Below are 23,989 nucleotides of genomic sequence, written 5' to 3'. Positions count from 1 at the left end.
GGTTATTGGATCACCGCTATAAATACCCTGACACTCCTCAGGTATCTCTAAGTCCAATACTCTCTAAGACCTGCTTGCACCCTTGCTAACTTAAGCATCGGAGTGTCTTTGCAGGTACCACCCCCCATTCCCACGCGAGCACAAGTCGGAAGGAGTTTCCCGAGTTGCGGACACACCCGAAAATCACTTCCATCACACACTTGGGCCGCCAAACGCCGTCCGTATTATTAATCTCCGGTTACCTACCGTAACATTGGCGCCGTTGCCGGGGACCCGGAGCTCAATCCTTGATAATGGCGGATGATCAACAAGATGGTCGGACAACCTCTCGACATGAATAAGATGCAAGAATGTTAAAAAGAAGCTGGAATACAGTTTCTATGGATACCAGAAATCCCATAAAAACTTCTCTCAATGGAGAGAGGATATCAAATAGGGATGATGATTCTACTTCTACGGCTAAATTGGATTAAATCAAACAAAAGAGAAGAAAGCACCGTCCCAAGGCCATTGTAGAAAGCAAACCAAAACGAACTCGAAAGCCAATTGAATAAAAGAATTTTCAATTCAGAAAATTCAATTGGCAAAAGAAGTTACGTGAAAAAAAAAAAGGACGAACTCAAAAGCCAATTGAATAAAAGAATTTTCAATTCAGAAAATTCAATTGGCAAAAGAAGTTACGTGAAAAAAAAAACGAACTCGAAAGTCAATTGAATAAAAGAATGTTCAATTCAGAAAATTCAATTGGCAAAAGAAGTTACGTATAAAAAAAAAAAAAAAAGAGGGGGAGAAAAGGGAACGTGACTAATCCCAACCTCTTCGTGAAATTGGATGGACAATGACATTTGTGCCGACTTACAATCTCGAAAAAATCCATGATACCCACTCATGGAATGGAGCAGTTGCATGTTCCAAATACATCAGTAATTGAAGAAAGAAGAGAAGGGAAAGCATTGTTGATAAAAACAATGAAACCTTTCTTTTCAACTTATGCCAAAAAGTGCAGCATCAGTCCATTTGAATACAACCCAATCCGACAACGAAGTGATGAATCCAGTTTTTTCTTCATTGGATTCACATATCAATTACAATAGAGCAGTGAATAACACGAAAAATTCACATGGCACATCTTTCATTGGTTGCCCACAAATTACATCACTGCCAATGAATATGGAAGGAAATAATCCTATGGTAGAATTTGATGTCGTTTGCACACCAATAAAGATGAATGTCTTCCAGGAAGAAAACTGGAATCCGATCCAAAGAAAAAAAAAAGTCGGGGTGACAAAGGCCCAGTCTTCATTGGAGGGAATGATGGTCAGACTTTACAATAAAGTCGGATGAGTTGGGAGCCCACCAAAGAAAATTCGACCTCTTTTAGAGAGCTCACGAATAAAAGTCCGACCTCTTTTAAAGGCCAGACTTTACAATAAAGTCGGATGAGTCGGGAGCCCACCAAAGAAAATCCGACCTCTTTTAGAGAGCTCACGAATAAAAGTCCGACCTCTTTTAAAGGTCAGACTTTACAATAAAGTCGGATGAGTCGGGAGCCCACCAAGGAAAATCCGACCTCTTTTAGAGAGCTCGCGAATAAAAGTCCGACCTCTTTTAAAGGTCAGACTTTACAATAAAGTCGGATGAGTTGGGAGCCCACCAAAGAAAATCCGACCTCTTTTAGAGAGCTCACGAATAAAAGTCCGACCTCTTTTAAAGGTCAGACTTTACAATAAAGTCGGATGAGTTGGGAGCCCACCAAAGAAAATCCGACCTCTTTTAGAGAGCTCGCGAATAAAAGTCCGACCTCTTTTAAAGGTCAGACTTTACAATAAAGTCGGATGAGTTGGGAGCCCACCAAGAAAAATCCGACCTCTTTTAGAGAGCTCGCGAATAAAAGTCCGACCTCTTTTAAAGGTCAGACTTTACAACAAGGTCGGAAGAGTTGGGAGCTCACAAAGAAAATCCGACCTCTTTAGATCCGACAAGGAAAAAATCCGACCTCGTTTTGGAGTCTGTAAAAAATCCGACCTCTTTCACGATCAACTCTACAATGAGGTCAAAAACCTCGAAGAATATCAGAAAGAGATTCCGACTTCTTTTAAAGATCAGGGTCTACAATGAGGTCGAAAAACCTCCAAGCTTAGAAAGAAATTCCGACCTCTTTCCAAGCTTAGAAAGAAAAATCCGACCTCTTCTAAAGATCCAAGCTTATGAAGATAATTTGACCTCCTCTGAGGATTCAAGTCTACAAATAAAAATCCGACTTCCTTTAAGAGCTTACAAAGAAAAGTCCGACTTCTTTCTTAAAACCAAAATCGGACGAAGAAAGGCCAACACCAAAAAAGATCCCAACAAAGTCACTTAAGACTTGAAAAAGAACTACTACAACATACTCGACTTACTCGAAAACAATCTACCTAGATTGTGCCATGTCTACAACAAAAGGGATACTACAGCTAAAAAGTGCACCTTACTTCCTGATGCACACCTTTTTGAAGTGACAAGATCCAAAGGGTGTAAGAAGTTATAATCGTGGTCTAACCTCATTAAGCCACTTGTACTAAACAAGCTGGCAAGGGGCAAACCTGAAACGAATTGCAAAAATAACTTGAGGACAGCGTGACCATAATCAAACATCAATACGAAGAGGATGTAAACCCGACCTCACAACAATTTGTTTAAAACAAATTGAAAAAAGGATGGCGATTTATAAGAATGCCTCCTCGAGTCAAGAGATAAGGATCCGACCTTACTAAGTTGACACAACAAGTATAAAACAAGTTATCCGACCTCCCAAAAAGAGAGTCCAAAATAACTTGTAAAAGTCACATAGCAACAAATAGTAAGATTCAAGAATGGCATGACTGAATACTCGAGTCCGACTTTATGAAGCTCGACCTCGAGTAGGGGCACTGGCTTATCATGAAAGCTAAGTCCAAAATTATTAAAAACTAAAGACAACATTCTACAATGATGCTAGAGCACGAAAGAAGAACGTGACCCCCTTCCAGAAACCTGAGAGCAAACTCAGATAAGGAAAGAGCTCTTGAGACAAAGGATGGCTACGAGATTCGCCGCAAAAGACCTCATCTTGATAAGAAAAAATATCAGGCTACTGAGTTCGGGCGAATGAAAGCTGACAACAAAAAGGATAGGACCCTACAAGATTACTGAGATCTTAGGAAAAGGTTATTACAAGGTGACTGACTTAAACAGCACCGAGCTACCAAGGTCGTGGCATGAAAAGGTACTAAAAACGAACTCTACTCCCTGATGTACTCTTTTTCCAACTTCATGATTTTTTCCCAAAAATTAAAGGATTTTTTCTGAAGAAGGGTTTTTAACGAGGCATCGTAGTAGAGACTAAGGGATCATAGATAGTGAGAAACCCTTAGTAGCAATAAAAGTACCTTCGCAAATAAATAAAGATCTTTTATCTCTTATAAATTCCTTCTCGTTTTTCTTTCTTTCTACGAAACGCGCCGACTTAAGCTCGACAAAGCGTGAAAATCCCATGAACTGACCTAGATGGTCGTCAGGATAAAACGACGAGGTACAAGTCGGTGTAAAGAGGTTATAAAAGTCGATCGTAATAAACTCGGAAATTATCTGACTTACAAGTCGGAAAAACCGAGAAAAAAAGGAAACGCATCGCAAAAATAACCTAAATCATAAGAGCTCAATAAATCAAAAATTGAGTATAAGGAATAACAAAAAGAGATCAGGAAACCTATTGAAAGCACTAAGGCAAAAGGCTGTCCCGAGTTGTTAAGGAAAACTTAACTTAAAGAAAGGGACAGTCAGCCAAGAAAAAGGTTTTTCAAAACAAAGATCAAAAAGGTTTTTTCTAAGATTACTGAAATCTTAGAAAAGGGCTACTACAAAGTGTCTAATTTCGAGGGTAAAAAACTACCCAGGTCGCAACACACCTCCAACATAAGGAGATAAAACAATTCCTTATGAAAATCGATTTTCTACAATTAACACACACCAATTGAAGCTCGATAAACCGCAAAAATCACGGGCCGATCTTATAGAAATCGCCTGGATGAAGCGACGAGGAACCAATTGGTGGAAAGAAGTTACATATGCGAATTGGAAAGAAAACACCTCGAAACAGCTCGGGCCAAACGGGTTGAAAAAGTTGTGTTTAGAACAAGTCGCAAAAGTAACTTAATATGCCCCTTGAGGCATAAATACGATCTAACAACTCGATCCACACAGATAACAAATGGATCGTACAAAATCTCAAGCACACAATCTCATCCCTACAAGTTCTAAAAATAAACGACCTAGTCGTATAAAATGGAACACTTTCACAAAAACAAGTTGTTCCAAGAAAACTCGTTCTAGCATTCACAACAACATAAGGATAACTTGGATTAAACGAGTTATGCCAGTCAACCATATTTTCAACGAAATTGTGTCAAGCACAAGTCATGTCTATCTAAAAGCAAAGCTTTAAAAGTGATTTGTATCAAAATGAATCACTTCAAACGACTCGTATAGAAACGAGTTAAAAAGGAAGGATTGTAAACGTTTTTGAACAAAATCGAAACGTAAAAACTATCCTCCAAAACAACTTGGATAAAACAAGTTGTATCATATACAAGGACGACAACCTTGTAAAAACTAGAAAGGGGAGGGAATAAGCATATAATCCCTTCACCTAAGGCGCCAATTTATGCTCGACAAAGCGCAAAAATCACGAGCTGGCCTTTTCAATGGTCGCTCGGATAAAGCGACGAGGTATAAATTGGTGTCCAATGGTTATAATACGGCTTGATGATTTAAAACAACTCAAGCCCATGAGTTGAACAAAATCGAGTAAAAAATAACCATATGATCTAAGTAATTTAAATTACGCAAAACAACTTGATATATAACGAGTTGTGCTTCAAAAAAGTGACTTGTATAAAAAACAAGTCATCTAGAAAACTCAGAATGAATGAGTTCAACAAAAAAAGGCTTCATTCGAAAATCCTTTCTGCTTGATTGCTCGAGTCCGACTTTATAAAGCTCGACCTCAAGCAGGGGCATAATGGATAAAGCAACGAAGTCCGATGGTTATAAAAATGATCTGATAGTTTAAAAGGACTCAAGATAAACAATTTGTACTTGAAACAAGTTGTGAAGTCCTAAAAAACAGCTCGAATTTAAATGAGTTGTATGAAATTAGATCAAGAAATAGCCACGTTTTAATTAAACGATTTGAAATGAAACAAATCGTAAGACCTTAAAACTACTCGCATCGAACGAGCTAGATGAGGTTATACTAAAAAATAATTACGAGTTTGAAATAAACGATTTGTATCAAAACAAGTCGTAAGAAATCAGAATAAGTTTTAGAAAGGCGATTTGTATTAAAACAAGTCATGCATCCTCAAAACAGCTCGAACTGAACGAGTTGTACAAAATTAGGATAAGAAATGTTTTCTGGTTAAGCACGATGTGCTAAAACCAGTCATACAAAGCCTACAAGCATTAAATAACTCAGAAAGAACGAGTTGTACCAATCAGTCTTAGAAAAAAGACTTGGCCAAAAACAAGTCGTTTAAAGAGGGAAAAGTATTTATAGCACGCCAGGGGCATAAGGGTAAATTGACGCGATCATTAAAGAAACGCGCTGTTACCAATATAACTGCTCCCACGTGTAAATGCGAAAACCCCAACAGACGCGACGTTTGATTAGACTTGGCGGTTAAGAAATTTAAAATCACGTCAGTTTTAAAAGTCACGTCAGCTACAGACCAAGTTCAATACTCGAATCCAACTCATAAGCAAAAGAGATTGGACTCGAGTAGGGGCACTGTTCCTACCCTGACCCAACGGTATGGCCCAGGTCCAAATACACCAAAAGGCCCAATCCAAAGATTGGCCTTCGTTATTCACTGACCTCTTTAGAAGAGGTCGGACTCAACACAGACTTCTTTCCAAAGAAGTCGGGTTCAAGAGATAGCTGGCAGTTAACACCTACTCAAATAAGTAACTGCCCCTAAAATCTCTCTAACCGCTTCTAGAAGCCATATCCCAACAATCCCTAGATAAAAGGGACGGTTATCCACCTAAAAAGGTGGCACTACTCCAACGGTGGTTATTGGATCACCGCTATAAATACCCTGACACTCCTCAGGTATCTCTAAGTCCAATACTCTCTAAGACCTGCTTGCACCCTTGCTAACTTAAGCATCGGAGTGTCTTTGCAGGTACCACCCCCCATTCCCACGCGAGCACAAGTCGGAAGGAGTTTCCCGAGTTGCGGACACACCCGAAAATCACTTCCATCACACACTTGGGCCGCCAAACGCCGTCCGTATTATTAATCTCCGGTTACCTACCGTAACAAGTTTCATTCTTGTTTCAATTTTTGTCTCTCACTTTACACCTAATCTCAGTCTTTCAGTTTATGTTTCTCCAACAAATGCTACCTTATAGATTTAAGAATCATTTTGTCTTATTATACATTAATTAATGCTTCGATATACAATTATATATCAATAAAAATTAATATTTTTCAGCTCCACATATATACTACCTCACTTTGGAGATCATAATAAAAAATACTAGAAAATACAATTTTATTTAAATTAAAGAATTAAACCAATCATAAGATGCTTAACATTTTAAGTAGACATATATTGAAATTGTAACAATATATATAATAAGTATATAACGAATTATATTAAAGTATAGTGACTGTGAATGTAGACGCAAACTTAGGTGATTGTTGTGAAGCAGAGATCACGCTAGTTGTTGGCCATTTTTCTTCTCCAATTATGCATTATGGCGGTGGTCCTAAGATTACCAAAAACCATTGAACCATATGCATGCTTTTAACCCATCCAACTCAGAGATACAATTAATAATATAATGCGCTTCTCTTTTTAATTTCCACGCATAAATATATTGGTACGGAAGTGCATGGAGTTGGACAAAGTCCTTCAAAGACGTATATCAACCCCACAAATATATATATTTATATATATATATATATATGTAACTAGCTTCGGTCTGCTTAATTATTAGTAGTTATGTCAATAATAAAATTATCAAAAATATTATTTATACACTAAAATTAATCACTAATATATTTATATATAAATATAATTATTTTTAATATATATTTATATTTTAATATATATTTTATATTTATAATTAATTTTTGCGATCGATTTTAATATACATGTAGAAGAATCGGAAAGCTATACTGCCTAGCCCACGTGGAATAAAATGTTAAGGAAATTAACTCTAAATTAGATTTGCATAACTTTTTCCCCAAAAGACACTATGCACCATTACTATAATTGCTATGTGTCTAGCCTAGCTGCAATTCTTTGTTGCCTATACGACTCGGGCACAAGATAAATTAAAGCATTATTATAGAAGACAATCTTAAAGAAATATTGAATTTAATTTGGTCACTGTATAGCGAAGAATAGTTCGAGGATATGCACAAATATATAATAGACTTTGTAAATAATTAAATTAAAACCTATGGACCATACATATACCTTTGTTTAGGCATCTAGGACTAGCTATATAACTAGCTCAAGCCCTATGTTTTTACTTCACGCCAACCTAAGCTTTTTATTTAGCTAGGATTATTACTGGACCCATTTCATAGTCATATATGTTTAGAACCATTTATCATTCAACAATCGAGCCATCAATATTGATTGTCATTGTTGACCCATCAAAAATAAAATTATACCACTTAAGAAAAATAGACACCGCCAAACATTTTAAAACTTTTTTTTAAATAATTTAACTATGGTCTATATGCCTCTATGGTGGTTGGAAGCATGTTTATCTTAATTATTAATGGTGTGTTGACCACCTGATTAAGATAAAATGAAAGCACCAATTGTAACTTGTATTGTGTTGGAATGATGATTAAGAAAAACAATTTCAAAAAATATTTTAGTTAATATAGATTGGTAAAATTTTCATATTATATTAAGAGCATTTTTAATATTAGTTTTAATTTTATTTCATTTTGAGTCTTAGAAAAAATATCTATAAAATCATATGTCATAAATAATAATTTAAAAATAAAATTTGCTCTTTCAATAATACGTATTAGTTCAATTGAAATTTTATATTATTTTAAATTATTTCATTAATATAATTATATAAATAATAAAATTTTATTAATTTTTTATTAAAATAATACTGTATTTTTAAAATAATACTGATTTTATTTTATAAATCAATTTTAATATAGATTTTAATTCTAAAACCTCTCAATTGAAAATGTTCTAAAAAGATTCATTATCTTGATTTAACAACAATTCTCTATCTTTAATTATTTTGCAAAATCAAAGTTTTGAAGTAAACAATTTTAACGTTGAATAATGACTAACCATAGTAGTTGCACAATTGCATTATGTATCAAATACTCTGGTGCATTATTGAATAAAAGAGATGGGACAAGTGTTTAGGAATGTATAACTAATTCATTTTTTTAATATACAAATTACACGAACAAAGCATGCACCCATCCATTGCCCATTACCCAAAGGAAAAGGAAAAAGATAAACAATGATTATGCCAATATAATATAACATAAAACTTAATGAATTAGGTTAATTGAAGAATAATTGAAGCATTTTTATGTTGTAATTGCATAAGAACCGCCCAAGATGAGCGAGTTTATGGGGTCAAATGTGTGACATGCACATGAATCCATCACCACCTCTTTAAAAAGTCTCCAACATTCATGTCTTCACCTCCCCACACTATTTTGTTATTATATACTTCTTTTTTCCAATTATTTAAATCTAAATCAATTCATGGTGTGTGCTTTCTCCATCTGTCCCACTTTGGCACTATCAATCCAAAACAAAATTAAATGTTTGCCTAAAGAATTGAAGAAAAAAGGGAAGTGATGATGACTTTTCTCAAGCACCTTGGGAAATGCAACATTTAATTTTGACATACTATAAAGTACTACTTTAATGTTTCCGTGATTTGGGATTCCACCGTAATATGCATCAAAACGTTGTGGACTGTGGGTCATATAATAGGAGTCTATGCTTACGTTTTTTGTTTAAACTTTTAAAGTTTTAAACTTCCCAAGGAGATAAGTCCAACGTAACGTCCAAATTAAGTTCTAGAGAATAGAGATTATCATGATAATTTATTTTTACAGTTTTGATAAGAACATAGATTAAAAATATGATAAAAAATATTTTATAAAAATTATTAAAAATATTTTTTTTATATTTTTAATATATTAAATTAAAAAAAAAAATATTATTGTATATTTAAAATATATTTTTAAGATACAAGTTAGATAAATTTGTTATTTTAACCTACATATATGCTATAATTACTATTTTGTTATAATTAGTTATTTTTTGAATACATTAGATCAATCAACAATTACTCAAGTTATTTGAATTAATCTTATCTTTGTTTTGATCAATAGCTAATATCATTCATATCAATTACAAAACAAAATGTACTCCGTGGGTCCGGGTTATATTTTTAACAACCTAGGGAAATCAATCCATAGTCTGGAATAGCAACAACCAAATCAGTAGCTTTTAAAAAATGTTAATGAAATATTTTAGATTTTAATAAATTTTGATTATTAAATTTTTATTTTATGGGACAAATCAAATTTCATATATTTATCTATATAAATTAGTGATTTAAAAATTTTAAAAATTCTTAATTTTTTAATTTTTATGTTTTTATTAAATAATAATATAAACTAAATTTATCTAATAAAATAAGAACTAATTTAATACTAAAATTCTTTGAAAATTGGTTTGTGTAAATATTATATCGGTAAATATATTAGATCAAGCAAACTAAAGCAAAGATTGAACACAAGCTAGCAACCTAATAATAACAATAACAACAATAATAATAATAATATACCTACAATTTATTGGTAGAAAATTACCAATTCCTTATTGTCATTATGATAATTGGATAACAATCTTAAGCTTACTTTTTAGGTAATATTAAGAAACAGATATTATTTTTTTATTTTGATAATATTATTCTTTATTAACAACAATTCGACAAGTATAAACTAATTTTAAAAATGTTCTATATGGATATTTAAAAGTGCTTTTAAAAAAATAAGAAGAAAAATCCAACAAAGCCTTCGAATTGACAGCTAAGAATTTGTAAACAAAGGATTATTAGAAATCTACAAACACGACAATATTTAAGGAAGAAAATATCATGCATGCATTATTATTCGTATTATTTGGTATCTATCCAACCATACATTACTTTTTCAAAAGAGTAACAAATGAAACGGACAAAATTTGTGCGAATATATTTTTACTTTTCCAAGCTCTTGAATATGAAATTGAAAAAACTGATTCAAGTCACAAGTTTTTGTGAGTTTCTCAGTGATCCGTCAGTTGCCAACCACTTGTTTGGAATTCAAAATCAGATGATAATAATTCTCAAATTTATTCAAAACGCTTCTTCTTCTGAGATCTCTGACCCGAAAGTGTAGTCACAAAATATGCATGTGGTACGTTGCAGCTTACCGCGTCCAACACAATATAACACCCTCTTTTTCTTTCTTTATATTTATTGCTTATAATATGAAAAATGTGAATATTAAAGTTACAAATTGAAAGCGAAACAAACTCAAACACAGACTAACCTAATCCTATGCTCTATTTTTCCTTTATAGGCTCCTCCTCCTTCTATTTATTTTTATTTATTTCCTTTTCAACTTTCAACTTTCAATTTTTTATCGGTTACCTTTTCTTTCTGCTCAATCAAAATCTATCCATTAAATGTGTGTCATTAATAATGTAACATTATGTTGACATATCACTAATATATAATATTTTTAATATCCTCTCTTTTACACAATAATTTAACCAGATTCACATATTTAAATAATTTAAAAATTAATTATTTTTAATAATATAATAATGCACAATTAAATATTTATATAAAACTAATTCATATTTTAAACTATAAAATAATTTGTTTATTGTTATCTGCACAGTTTTCTTTCAACTTTTTCTTTATGCAGTTTCAAACTTCAAATATCAATGAATATATATATAGAGAGGCACATATCACTGGCTAGAACTTCATTCCACGTACAGCTATCATCCCCACAATAATAGCACACCCTATAAACCGCCGAGAGACCATGAAAAAATAAACTATTTTCATCCTTGAAACTTTATAATATATATGTGCTTCAACATTAACTCAATCTCATTTGGGCATGCTGAATTAAGGAGATTTCAAGAAAAAAGCTTTCCAAACTTTGACATGGCGATACAGGCACAGTTTTATTGTTCCAGCAACAACAATGATGTATCTCCTTTTTGCAACAATGGTTATTATTGTGACGATGGACTTTTTGATTCATCATCATGTTTCAATCTCCAACAACAACATCATCAGAAAGAACAATTACAATTGCAACAACGTTTGCAGCAGTCATACAATGAAGACCAGATGGTTGGTTATGATGATTTTACTAATCTCTTTTATTATGATCCAAAACTCAACAACAATCATCCAACACCATCAAAAACTCCACCTACTTTTGCTGCTCAATATGATATACAGAGAGACCAGGTTGATCATTACATCAGATTAGAGGTTAGGATTTGAATTTATTCTCAAGTATCATGTTCTTTGTATTGTTTTAATGTGTCATCAAACCTGCATTTGCAACAAAAAGTAACAAATTTTTTATATTTTTTTTCTAATAATCAATTTTGTATGATGTGCAGAATGCAAAGTTGAGATATATGCTACAAGAGCAAGATAAACAACAAGTAGCATCATTATTGAAGAAGTTTGAATCTCGATCACTCTCTATGCTGATGGAGAAAGATGAAGAGATAGCACAGGTTTCAATGAAAAGGATAGAATTGGAAAATTATTTAAGAAGACTAGAGGCAGAAAATCAAGCATGGCAAAAAGTAGCACAAGAAAACGAAGCAATGGCATTGTCTTTGCACAAAACATTAGAAGAGATGAAAGAAAAAATGGTAGTGGGAACAAAGGATGAAGAATCATGTTGTGATGAAGCACACTTTGAAGAAGAACATGATCATCTTAATGATAATATCACGATGTTATGTAAAAGTTGTCATTCTAGGATTTCGTGTTATTTATTTCTTCCATGCAGGCACCTTTCTTCATGCAAAGAATGCGAGTCATTTCTTGAAGCTTGTCCTGTTTGTGGAATGCAAAAAAAAGGTAGTATAGAGACTTTGATTTTCTAATAGGCTTTAAATTTGACTATTCCTGTTTATTTTTTATTAACTAGTAAATATTAGGGTCCATGATGTTTACACAGACTTTTTGATTTTTTGAATTCTCTTTGCTTTACTGGATGTATTTTAAAATTATATCGTTAGAGAACGTAACAATTTTTTTAAAATTTACTTTGTTAGTAGAGAGATTTAGAGATAATAAATATAATAGTAGAATGTGAATTTTATTTTATTTTTTCATAAAAAAATATAATTGATTTAAAAAATAAATGATGATTAACTGGTTATTCTTATAAATTTCAACTATTTATATAAATAAAATAAAAAAAGTTATAATTTTTTTAATTAATAAAAAATATAACACTCTTTAAAAGGACTATTTAAGGACAAGTCTTTTGAAATTTAGACTGATTCCTAACGTAAAATTGTATTAATAAGATGCAAGTATCAAGCAAATATTTAGAATGATATAAGTGTGTTAATTAAATGAGATGCAAATATCAAGCAAATATTTAGAATAATATCAAAATATAAAAAAATTATTTTCTCCGATAGATAATAGTATAATAACAATTCCAGATTCTATCATAACTATAAAGAAAAGTCACCTTTAACAAATCAATTTCTTAGTCACTAAGGGGGCTAAATATTAATGTATCTTCAATCATATCTAACATAATTTTAATTTTCTTTGAAAATTTTTATTATAAGGTGATAAACTCTATTGGACTATAGTGTATACCTTATCAACTAGAGCTCGTAATTTCAGTAACATTTCATTATCAAATCCTGAACACTAATACAATTAGAAATAGACAACACTTGACTATCACAGATTTTCAATAGTTCTTTTATGTGACAAATATCATGAACTATACATATTACAAACTATAAGCTAAATTGTTAATTACAAGTAATGTTATCCTATGGAACATTATTTGGTAGTGAATAATTTTGATATGTTTTGTAAAACAAATTATACTTGCATCCAATGATTTGTTCACACCCTAATGGAAGCAAGTAAAAAAAAAAAAAAAAACTTGATACATCAAAATTAAGCTGTTCTTCTCAGTAAGAAAGAAAAGAGATGCTATTGGGGCTCCTCAACAGGCACATTTGAGTAAGATATAGTGTAGCTCTCAACATTGGAGTTACCCTCTCTGTACTTGGTCCATGAAACTCTCCAGGTTTTAAGTAAACTTTGCCTGCATCAACATCACAACAATAAAAAGAATCAACATATAGTCATATACAACTGAAAAAGAAATTGCAACTCCTTTGTTCACGCGAAAACCATGGGTGAAAAGGCACAGAACAGTTTGCTTTGTCGAATAATTAGGGTTGCTAAACTAGATGGATGCCTAGTCCTTATAGCCCTTTCTGACATGAGTAGTCACAGTGATGCAGCCAAACATGCAACTGAGATTTGCATAAGTTTTGGCTAATAAATTAGTAATGCAAGATAAAGCATATGAAATATAACACTAGTTATTGTATCAATATCATGTAATGAAGGAAAAATTATAGTAAGAGGGATACAAGACAATACGAGCATAGATTCAGTGAAAGTTAATGTGTTGCCTAAATAATTTGTAATCAAATGAAACAATTGGGACAAAAAAATGATTTTATAAAATGACTACAAGATTAATCGTCAAACCGAGAAGGGGAAAAATATCTTCAGAAACAAGATTTCCTTTCTTAAAGTTTGCTAATACTTTCATATTTCCAAGCTCTATCAAATCTCAACAGCCATATTGAGAAATTAAAGAAAGCACATCGGATAGAACTAAAGGCTCAAGCTGAATGCAGAGTAATTTTGTGTTGACCACAATACTATGTCACATGTTTCCACAGTTAGAGGCTGTATTCTTGCACTCAAATCAAGTTTTGAAAAGAACTAAATAACTAGTAATCTAGTTGTAGGAAGTTTAATGTAGCAGAAATGCATAATACCTCTCTGAATCAACACTCCTCTTTGCAAGCATTAATGTCAAAAAGACAGGAACCATAGCTGCAGACAAATGTTTAAGTGTGTGACCACTGACAATATGATGAGTCCATTCATAGATCACCTTATCAGCAGCCTCTAGCACCTTCGCTAGAAGATAAAATCCTGTAAAAGAGTTTATTTAAATTTTAAGCATGGTTAGTAGTTGGAATCAACTTCAAAGTGTTACTGTCTCACGAATCCAAACCTGCAGCCCAGAGCCAGTAAGTTGAATGTGTGTACATCGGAGGCAACAAAATAGCCATGAGAGGAATGGCGATGCATGGAGCAAATTGGACTACGGCATATGGACGGAGGTCATCAAAGAACCTGGATTGTGTGGAGGACAAGATTAATCATATCAATAGTTGAACTTCAGAATCAAATTACTTCGCAATTAACCTCAATTGGAAATTGTTTAAAGTAATCATGTCATCAAAAAATAACTATTCTAACTTCTGCCATAAAAGTCCATAATATTGGCTGCCACAATGAATCTTGTAACCATATATGGAAAATATGTTTTAGAATTGGCAAATAATCTACAATCAGTCTTTACTTTCAGGTGAAGAGGAACGAATTCCATCAACAATATGTGAAAGCAAACTTAAATCCATGATCTCAATCAAGGAATGACCAAATTCCAATAATATAAAGGACGGGTGAATGAACTGTACAGTACATAATAGAACAAATGAGTAAGCTTGCCTCCAATACACAATGCTTATTATACCAATCAATAATAGAGGTATAATTGAAATCATTCCCTTCCTCTCATCGATCCTCTCGATGATGAATATCGCCACGATTGATGTAAATGCAATAGTCATCTGTAATAACAAAGTGTTTCCGGATGAAAATTGACAAATAAAACTAGTGAAAAAAATGTGGGGAAGTCTATGTTCATCTTCAATGAAAGGAACTCACAGGCAACCTGTCCCACACAAGGCGAGCATCATCCGGCTTGAGATGATAGTATGAAGATCCAACAGCAACTGCGGCCACACCAACATAGAAGCATGTCCAACCCCATAGTTCCCCTTGCAAGCTTTGTGACACAAAGACCTATATCAATATTAACAGCAAGTGCACACAGAAACCAATTCCCTTTTATGTAAGTCTAAGACACTACCTGAGCTTGAAATAATTTCCATGGTGACAGAGAATAACCCCAATAAGGCCAATAATCATAAATGGGAAATTTGATATCACATTAAGTGCATTAGGAATGCCTGCAAATTAAGAGAAAGTATAAAAATATGAAAGATCCTCCAGCCAAGTTCAAATTTAAAAGTTTGAACTTAGATTAAGCTCAAAGGGTTAAAAGTAAACAGATAAATTATGGAGTTGAATAAGAAATTAAGAAGTGAGATAGAAAGAGCGAAGAGCGGGTTACCAAAGAAGGTGCGCTGGTCTGCGAAATCATGATATTCTTGTGACTGAGGAATGGCTGGGGTAACGATCATCAGCACTACGAAGCAAACAACTGCTACTACCCATGCCAAAACGGTGCGTTTCCTCATATTTAGTTCCAGTTTGTGATGCACGCTGTTAAACCTGCAAAATTGGTTGCTTCAGCAGTGGAATTTAATTGAATTGTGTAGAGTGTGAGCTGTGACAATATGATTCTGTTTAGTTTGCAATCGCGGATGAAGACGACGAAGTCACGAAGAACGGTGTTTCGTCTTTGGACGCGATACGGTGTCGTTTTCGTCTTGGATACGATTTGGGCCTATTGGGCCGTCGAGTGAAATCCATATATTTTATTTTAACAACCCTAAAATAGAAGACAAAGAGAATAAAAACACCCCATGACAAAAAAAAAAAAAGAGAATAAAAACTCCTGACCCAAAAAAAAGAAAATAAAAACAAAATGGAAATGCAGATTCCGAATTCAGTTCATCAAAATTGGCGACGCCTTTTTTGACTAACTAGTATTTAGTTGACAGTTGTTCATTAAATTGAAGTCGTTCATCACCATTCATCCTTGTGGTTTCAGATAATACAACAAAGTGTTGACTTTCTTATTCCCTGGGGTTCAGTGATCTAATATGAATGAAGGAACACAAAGAAGCTTTAAAATTTTATCATTTTCTCTTGGAAGAGAAACACCTCCCTTTTTTTTTCTTCCAGTCGGTCTGGAATGATTTGCTTCAAATTTGAGCTCTATTTAAGGATTTGGATTTGTGACTGGGTAATGATTTGCCTGTCACTTATTTAACCGGACAAGTGAACTAACCACTTAATCAACCAAAGTTGGTTGAAACACCTCCCTTTTATAATGCTTAAAGATTACACTAAATAAAACTACAAAATATAGGGTCTGGCCACGAAAATCAATAGTGATTGATGCAATGATCTTGCAAGTTGTGAAAAACTGATTAAATTTTCATCCTGATGTTTAAGCAACAATCATAATAACCTCAGTGAACACCCTTTTTGTGAATTTAACTTGAACTCAACAAATCACAACTAGGTAGTAGTTCTAAGATGCAGAGTAACTGAAACTACTAAATTATACTATACATGTACATCCAATACTCAGAAGCTTAGAAAAATAACATTTAAAACAAACAAACTCAAATATCACTTGATGCGTGGATAATCTTGCTCCAGAAGACACCCTAATTTTATATTGACACCACAAAACAATGTTCATAATAATCAAAAGGTTCCTTGCTGCTAAGTGCTAAGTGATGTATTAGTACAGGCTGAACCCGAAAAACTGGCTAATGATAATGGCACACCCAAGGCCTATAGCTACAAGGGAAGAAGCCCAAGTGAGCTTCTCAGTTATTCTAGGTATTCTATCTTTTAGTGCTTGGCTACATGAACCTATAAATACCGTGTAGCTACCCATTGCTACTACAGTTCCAACTAAGAACATGATGAGAAATGCAGCACCGGCCACACGCGACGGCAAAGCAAGAGCGGGCAGCACCATCATCAATGCATCTGGTTGCAGTCCATGAACTATTCCAGTGGCAAAAGTGGCAAAACCAATCTTCTTCTTTCCAACCGTAGGAGTATCAAGTGATTCGTAGGCACTGACATCACATTCACCATTCTCTAAGGCAACACATGGGGTAGGCACTTCCGAAGCTTCCCTGATTCCCATAGCACCAATCACTAGCAGTGTTATTCCGACAACCCTGGTGCCCCAAGTTCGAATAATTTCTATGTGAAGTCGATCCTTTAGTAGCAAAAATAGCAAGCCGAAGATAACCTGACCAGCATCATGGCCACACCCCCAAAGTGCTCCAACAGCAGCACTCTCCATTCGGGTACGGCCAATTGACAACGGAGCCAAAGCGGCAAGATGATCAGGCCCTGATAGAGTGTGCAAGCAACCAGCAAAGAAACCAGTCCAAGCACTACTTAAGAGCTCAGTGCGCATTAGTTTTCCACCGACTGCAGCAGCGGCAGGACCACCAGTCTTGGCAGCACCTTGAAAGGTTGCAAAAGCAGCTGGTGCCAAAGCTGGTTGGATTAAGAACAAAACCAGAGCAGATAGTATCACAAATGTCCGGGATGTTATTGCCTGAGAATAAAGTATGAAAAGATTATATATTTTTAATCTATTTTAAATAACAGGAATTGTACAATTGTATGTATAAAATCTAGTGTCTACAATTGTACATTGAGTACATATAATCTACACCATTATAAAGAGAGAATTGGGGTGGGTTTTATGACGTTTTGTCTTCATCAATAATTTTACTTTTTTTCAGATCCAGAACTATGTTAATACTAACATATTAACTATACACTAATATAGGATTGAGCAGTTATAAGGTTGCACCACCATCTCTACTAACCCATCCAAACTAAGAAACTATTATCTAATTTCTGACCCATTTTAATTCTCTTCACCTCATCAGCATTTCAACCAGCCACACTGCCACAATAACTAAATAAAAACAACACATAATTTCAGAACTTCTAAACTTTAATTAATCTTTCAATATTATATCGAGCATAAAAATGTGGATTCATAAGCAAGCAAGGAACTTTAGATTAAAAAGCCAAGTTTGTTTGTAATTTGAAACCAGCTACAACAACTTACCACAAACTTCGCAAATCCAAACCGAAAGCATTTGAAAAATAAAATTCAAAGGACCTTAATTTCGTCAGAGGAATATTCTCCCATTAAAAAAATCAAACGTGGCAGCATAAAGCACGCACCTTTGGCTTTTTGGAATCATCCGGAGTGTTCTGAGTGAGGATTCGAGATTCGGGGATGGATCTATCGGGTAAATCATCCGAGAAGGGTGCAGAAGAAGAAGAGAATAATAGAGAGGAAGGGTTTTCATGATTGGAGGAAATGGAGGAGACCCACTTGAATTGGCAGCGCGGTGAAGCGGAAAAATTGAATCTTTTGGAAGAATCAAATCGTAGGGTTCTTGGGAGGAGAGTGGAAGGTCTGAGATTGGTGTGAAGGGAAGGGACAGAAGGGGAAGAAGATAGAAGCCTATCCATGGATACGGCTTCTTTGTTTGGTTGAATGCGGAATGAAAAGAGGTAAAGTAATAACTAATAAGGCCGTGGTATGAGGTGGTGGTTATGGAGAGAAAAAGCAACAACGGACTTGGTGGATAAAGTCCAAGCACACAAACTTCAATTACCAAATAATTTCCTAACTATGCTTTCCCTAATCCCTAGCACTTATTTTTTTCCTATTTTATCAATTTTTTTCCTATTTTATAAAACTTTTAATCAAATAAATACATTTATTTAAAAGAAGTTGTACGTATGCATTTAATTATATATTATTATAAATTAAAAATAAATATTTTTTGTATGAGTATATTAAAATTAAACTCTTTAAAAACATAATATACTAAATTTATTTAAAAAGCTTAGCAGTTAGTTGTACATATCTATATGGCGGAAAAATTTCATTTATAGTTAAAATTAAAAGAAGTCGAGGCTAGTCAAAATGATTTTAACTCAAACGAGTCTAAAATCTAAATCGTATTACAAATTTGTGGTTCAAGTCTGGGATTGTCCATCATAGACTTATTTGTTTAAAATTTTGATTTGTCTCTAAGTCTATTTAAAAACTTGTGTAGCAAATAACAATAATAAACTTCAAATTTAACAAAACATTAAATCAGAGGTAATTAAACTCATGAGTTCATAATTTAATAAAACAGCATTCAAATCTTGATTAGAATTCTAGTCACAATCACAAATTAAAGCTACGACTAAGCTACATAATGGTTGTCAATTTGTACGTGCGTGGGGGAAGGCGCAACTTAAAGAATAAGACACAGATATTAGATGCAGTGTAAGGTTTGTAACGGGAGTGGATCCTCTCCGGTAAGAAAAAAACTGAATGGTATCTAGTGTTCAATTTAACCATTCATTGCGCTTTCTCTCTTATTTATTTCTGGTCCCACTCATAGAATCAAAAGTGATAGATCACACTAGATTCTATCAATTGTTAAAAAAACTGGAAATGATCTTTTTCCGGTTTGTAACTCATTAGTTTTAGGCGCAGCAAATTCATAGCTTAAACTAAGTGCTTGTTCGGATGCATTATTTTAATAATTTTTTTTTATTTTTTAATATATTTAACAAATTTTTAGTAATAAAAGTAAAAATATTAAAAAATATTTATTTTAAAAAGTTATAATTTATATTTTTTTAAAAAATTTTTTTAATAAAAAATATTTTTCATATAATAAATAAATAACAAAATATTTTTATTTTATTTTACTTAAATATAATTAATAAATAAAAAAATTTATATAAAATATCCAAATATAAAATCACTTATACTTTTATAAAAAAATTTTAAAAAAAATATCATTAAAATTTTTTTTTCGAAAATGAGACTCAAAACAAACCCTAAATCAAACTGAAGTGGAGTTGAAATATCTAATGCATAGTTCATACATCTATAGTCAAATAGCTACTGCCAAGTGCCAATACTAAAAGTATATATTATATTATTCCTATTCGACCGCTGAACACATGCTAGTAACCAATAAAATGCTGTTTACAAATTGTCCTATCAATCAAGTAAACAGCTACTACCCCTTTGTGTTTGTCTCGCTATACTTGGTAAAACTTGGGTAAATTATAGCTGTCTATATCCTATACTTATCCACACCACTAGTGCTTGATATTAAGGGTCCCAAATTTTTTATTTATTTATCAAACCTGAGAGCCTTGCATTGCATCACGCTGTAATAGGAAATTGTGAGAGATGCTAGAAGAAAACAGTATCCAAACCATGTCACAAAAAACAAGTGTTATAAAAAAAATGAAATGAACACGTGTTATGAGAATTGCCTACAGCCTGACAGCTTCTCTAGTTTATCCCTTCTCTATTTCTGTAAAAAAAAAAAAATAATAATAATACTGGGCAATTTAAACAAAATTGCCCTTTAAGATAATAATTTATACTACCATCAAGAGTTAAAAACTTGATAAATGGCAAAGACAAGAGATTCATGTCCATGGATGAAACATCATTGCTTCTGTTTTTTGTTGATGTCATAAAGCACACATGCATCTGCTGCTGTCTTCAGCTAAAACCAAAAAAGGTCTTAGGGAAGATTTCAGGATTTAAACTAATTGACAACTAAAACAACCCAAGAGAAGGAATTGGAAATAAGTGCAAGCTAAAGAATAAATCAATTCCAGAACTTTCTGTTTATCACTAGAATGATAAAATCTAAACTATATAGGTCAACTACTAACTATTAAAACATTACTTAAAAGAGTTATTCAGTCATGTTCATATATCCAAACTTCTAATTAATTTCTAGTAACTAAATATATGCTGCATCCAAATTGCAGTAAGACTAACTGATTGTCAATACTAGATATGACTTCAGTTCTACTGCAAACTGAACCAATGTCAATATTGGCTACATGATACATAACTAATACTTGATTGGAGTCCATTTTGAAAGTTTTGTACTAGCAAACCACAAGATGTGATGGTAGAAAGAAATTTTGAAAACCTTTTAAACCTCCAAATCTTCCGTTATTGTGATACTTAAAAGAATATTCCAAATCAAACAATATCCATCCTATTAGAGTATCTTGCATAAATGTACCACATACGAACCTGAATCACATTTGTAAGCTGCTTGATTGTGCATCCAACTAAACTTGTTGCAATTAGAAAAGAGACTATTGATATCTTTTGCAGATTTGTTGCTAAAACCTGAAATAAAAGACAGTTGAGAAGATCAGATGATCTAACAAAACCTTCCAGTCACCTTAAGATGGTCTAATAGCATTTATAAGTCACTAAGTGCACTTACGTCCATCAATGTCTCTGTATGATTCTCCGAAAGATAAAAAAGGATTAAGTAAAGAACCTGCAGAATATAAAGGATAAGAACAAAAACTATATATTAAAGACATTTTCACAGTTTTTTAAATCAAGATGATATTACAGTTACCTCGCATGAGACGCAACAGTAAGCCATAAACATCCTATTGCCATAGTATAACTTGAAAAGCCAGTTACTACTGTCTTTTACATCTTTATGACTAGTCTTGCCCATCAAGAAAGTGCTGCATTAAAAGTGAAAACACAGCTAAAGAACATCATCCCAAACCAGCAAATGCAGAATCATAAAATTTGAGTTAAGGAAGAACAAAAAGACAAAGTTGACATGAATTACCTGTACATTTGCAGCCAGTGGCTAGCAATATCTAATGCTAGCAAGGACAAGAAGATTAAGCCAGGCCTTTACACAAATTCAGCACAAAAGTCAGGTTTACATGCGCATGCTTAAATGACAGCAAATTATGAATTAAAAAGGAGAAAAAATCTTACTTGTAAACTTGGGAAAGAACAACAAGTAGACAAGCAGTGCTAATTCTGATATTAAGAAAGCCACATTAATTCAAAGAACACAAAAATCAAACAATGTAAAGAACTATAAGTTTAACAATGCATTCTTTGGCTTGCAGAAACAGAAAGAGATAGAGATAACCTGTCTGTAACCATGTCCAGAACAGCTCCGAAGGTTGACACTGATTCAAGAAAACCAGGTTAATATTTATTTATCAAATAGACTAGTTACCTTTTTAACTAAACAAGTTAGTATAGAGGAAATGCTGTCCCACTCCGTGGTCAAGACATGCCACAAAGCCCCTAAGTCTGAACACAATATATTTTTAAAACAACGTCTAATCATACCAGTTCAGCAAAACTTTACTAGAAAGAGATAATGTGTACATAACACTCGTCAAAGAATTATATAAACAGATAGAATAAAATTGGTATGACCTCTACAAAAAAGCTTATACCTTGATTGAATTTGCGAGCGGCCCAACCATCCACAGCATCACATACGAAGCTGGTAACAGAAAATAGCTAGATTATGCTCCAGATGCCATATCATTAAAGAAGAGAAAATTCAAAAATAGAAAAAAATGCATAAAAATTGTATCCCACCTGAAAAAATAGAGAATAGAGAACAATATTTTGTTTGTAAAACATACATGGAAAGCATAGCAGTTTAAAAGAACCCGGGTATATCCTGCATCATCACAAACATGGTAAATATAGTGTACTCAATTACCCATGATGAATTACAAAAAACAGAATCTAGACATGAGAGATATTTCTATAGGAATCTAATATGGACAGTGTTTAACTCTATTGCCCTTGAGTAACACCCTTTTGCTTGAAAATTCAGATGCAAACACATGGTATAATCCAACTAATAGCCTCAGCCCCCAAGGATGGTTTTCATGGATTCATGTTTTCCAAAAACCAAATGAGACAAACCTGGTCGGTGTAGATTTTCCGCACTACTCTACTGGTGAGTCCTTTATCGAAGTTGAATGACTCCCATAATTTTAATAAACTCAATAAGCATTCAATGCATGAGAGAGATAAAAAATGGTAACAATAGAATAATCAAATACCAACCTATGATATTAGGAATATAAAGGTACACAGACAATTTACTAGGTTTTGATCCAGGTTTCGGGCCAGGTTTCTTGGCCATTGAAGCTCCTTTGTATTGGCAAATTGAATAGAGTATAGGATTGGCAAAATCAGATATTTATCTGCATATATACATGAACATGATGTACATGTCAACCATATCAGAACATAGCTGTTCATCCAAGACAAATATTGAAAAAGGGAAACAAAATCATTTCATAGACCAAACACGTAAATATATCACACAATGAACTTTCTCAAATTCCATTCAAAAAAAGAAAGAACAATTGAACTTTGTCAGTTTATTATCTCCAAAAATCTCAAAAACCAAATCGAAGCTTCTAATAAAGTAATAATTATTAGCTCAAACTTGCCAGTTGTCGAAGATTTTGCGACAGAAAAATCAGAAATAAATGCAAAACACGTGAAGTGCCCTACGATTCCTTTTCTACGATACACGAAACTGAAAACTGCAAGAGATTCAAGAGAACTCAAACTCTATTTCTAAACGCGAATGGAAAACAGAGCAAAAGGAACCAGGTAGTTGAGAGGAATAGAAGATGGAAAAGGAAGAGTGATAAAAATAGTATACCGGCGAGTGTACGGCGGAAGAACGAGGCGAAGCTGTACGGAGCAACGACGGTTAGATTGGCAAACGGGGGAAGTGAGCAACGCAGATTATTCCGATTAATATGCGCGCAAATGTACATTTAATTCAAGTTTTATTTAAGTCATAAGAATAAAATTATTAATATTCAATTAAAAAAGTTGTAATTATTTCTATAAATAAATAAAAAGAAAAAGAAAAGGAGAAAAGAGTGATGCTTAACTTAATTGCTTGTTGCTCGAATC

General features: G+C 33.3%; 4 protein-coding genes across 4 annotated transcripts; 1 reads left to right on the top strand and 3 right to left on the bottom strand.

Moving 5' to 3' along the window:
* The first annotated feature begins 10,938 nt into the window (after positions 1-10,938).
* LOC130968019 (BOI-related E3 ubiquitin-protein ligase 1) lies at positions 10,939-12,301 on the top strand. Its single transcript, XM_057893095.1, has 2 exons — positions 10,939-11,598; positions 11,733-12,301. The coding sequence occupies exons 1-2, from the start codon at positions 11,182-11,184 to the stop codon at positions 12,228-12,230; spliced, it is 915 nt and encodes a 304-aa protein (XP_057749078.1). The 5' UTR covers positions 10,939-11,181; the 3' UTR covers positions 12,231-12,301.
* A 742-nt stretch (positions 12,302-13,043) lies between these two features.
* LOC130967789 (uncharacterized) lies at positions 13,044-15,883 on the bottom strand. The gene is made up of 7 exons (XM_057892801.1): positions 15,608-15,883; positions 15,344-15,443; positions 15,139-15,259; positions 14,920-15,041; positions 14,420-14,541; positions 14,178-14,337; positions 13,044-13,426 (listed from the first exon to the last, which is right to left on the bottom strand). Exons 1-7 carry the CDS (start codon positions 15,732-15,734, stop codon positions 13,312-13,314), a joined length of 867 nt encoding a protein of 288 aa, XP_057748784.1. The 5' UTR covers positions 15,735-15,883; the 3' UTR covers positions 13,044-13,311.
* An 826-nt stretch (positions 15,884-16,709) lies between these two features.
* LOC130968546 (chloroplast protein FOR GROWTH AND FERTILITY 2-like) lies at positions 16,710-18,841 on the bottom strand. Its single transcript, XM_057893885.1, has 2 exons — positions 18,397-18,841; positions 16,710-17,752 (listed from the first exon to the last, which is right to left on the bottom strand). Exons 1-2 carry the CDS (start codon positions 18,688-18,690, stop codon positions 16,913-16,915), a joined length of 1,134 nt encoding a protein of 377 aa, XP_057749868.1. The 5' UTR covers positions 18,691-18,841; the 3' UTR covers positions 16,710-16,912.
* A 1,216-nt stretch (positions 18,842-20,057) lies between these two features.
* LOC130968547 (probable CDP-diacylglycerol--inositol 3-phosphatidyltransferase 2) lies at positions 20,058-23,946 on the bottom strand. The gene is made up of 11 exons (XM_057893886.1): positions 23,730-23,946; positions 23,120-23,259; positions 22,640-22,724; positions 22,492-22,541; positions 22,176-22,215; positions 22,016-22,060; positions 21,861-21,926; positions 21,636-21,750; positions 21,495-21,551; positions 21,296-21,394; positions 20,058-20,750 (listed from the first exon to the last, which is right to left on the bottom strand). The coding sequence occupies exons 2-11, from the start codon at positions 23,196-23,198 to the stop codon at positions 20,691-20,693; spliced, it is 696 nt and encodes a 231-aa protein (XP_057749869.1). The 5' UTR covers positions 23,199-23,259; positions 23,730-23,946; the 3' UTR covers positions 20,058-20,690.
* Positions 23,947-23,989: the final 43 nt, after the last annotated feature.

This window comes from Arachis stenosperma, chromosome 3, assembly GCF_014773155.1.
Source record: "Arachis stenosperma cultivar V10309 chromosome 3, arast.V10309.gnm1.PFL2, whole genome shotgun sequence".
Lineage (NCBI taxonomy): Eukaryota > Viridiplantae > Streptophyta > Magnoliopsida > Fabales > Fabaceae > Arachis > Arachis stenosperma.
This window is presented reverse-complemented; position numbering and strand designations above follow the sequence as displayed.

Bases quoted from the DNA above. Each gene is read 5' to 3' on its own strand.
- LOC130968019 (XM_057893095.1), top strand. From the start codon at position 11,182: ATGTGCTTCAACATTAACTCAATCTCATTTGGGCATGCTGAATTAAGG. The intron at 11,599-11,732 runs GTTAGGATTTGA...TATGATGTGCAG, and splicing joins ATCATTACATCAGATTAGAG to AATGCAAAGTTGAGATATAT.
- LOC130967789 (XM_057892801.1), bottom strand. From the start codon at position 15,734: ATGAGGAAACGCACCGTTTTGGCATGGGTAGTAGCAGTTGTTTGCTTC. The intron at 14,338-14,419 runs GTTTGGATTCGT...ACTCTTTTACAG, and splicing joins TTACTGGCTCTGGGCTGCAG to GATTTTATCTTCTAGCGAAG. The intron at 13,427-14,177 runs GTATTATGCATT...ATGTTGATGCAG, and splicing joins AGGAGTGTTGATTCAGAGAG to GCAAAGTTTACTTAAAACCT.
- LOC130968546 (XM_057893885.1), bottom strand. From the start codon at position 18,690: ATGGATAGGCTTCTATCTTCTTCCCCTTCTGTCCCTTCCCTTCACACC. The intron at 17,753-18,396 runs GTGCGTGCTTTA...CTTTATTCTCAG, and splicing joins ATGATTCCAAAAAGCCAAAG to GCAATAACATCCCGGACATT.
- LOC130968547 (XM_057893886.1), bottom strand. From the start codon at position 23,198: ATGGCCAAGAAACCTGGCCCGAAACCTGGATCAAAACCTAGTAAATTG. The intron at 21,927-22,015 runs GTAAGATTTTTT...ATTTGTGTAAAG, and splicing joins GTTCTTTCCCAAGTTTACAA to GCCTGGCTTAATCTTCTTGT. The intron at 21,552-21,635 runs GTAACTGTAATA...TATATTCTGCAG, and splicing joins ACTGTTGCGTCTCATGCGAG to GTTCTTTACTTAATCCTTTT.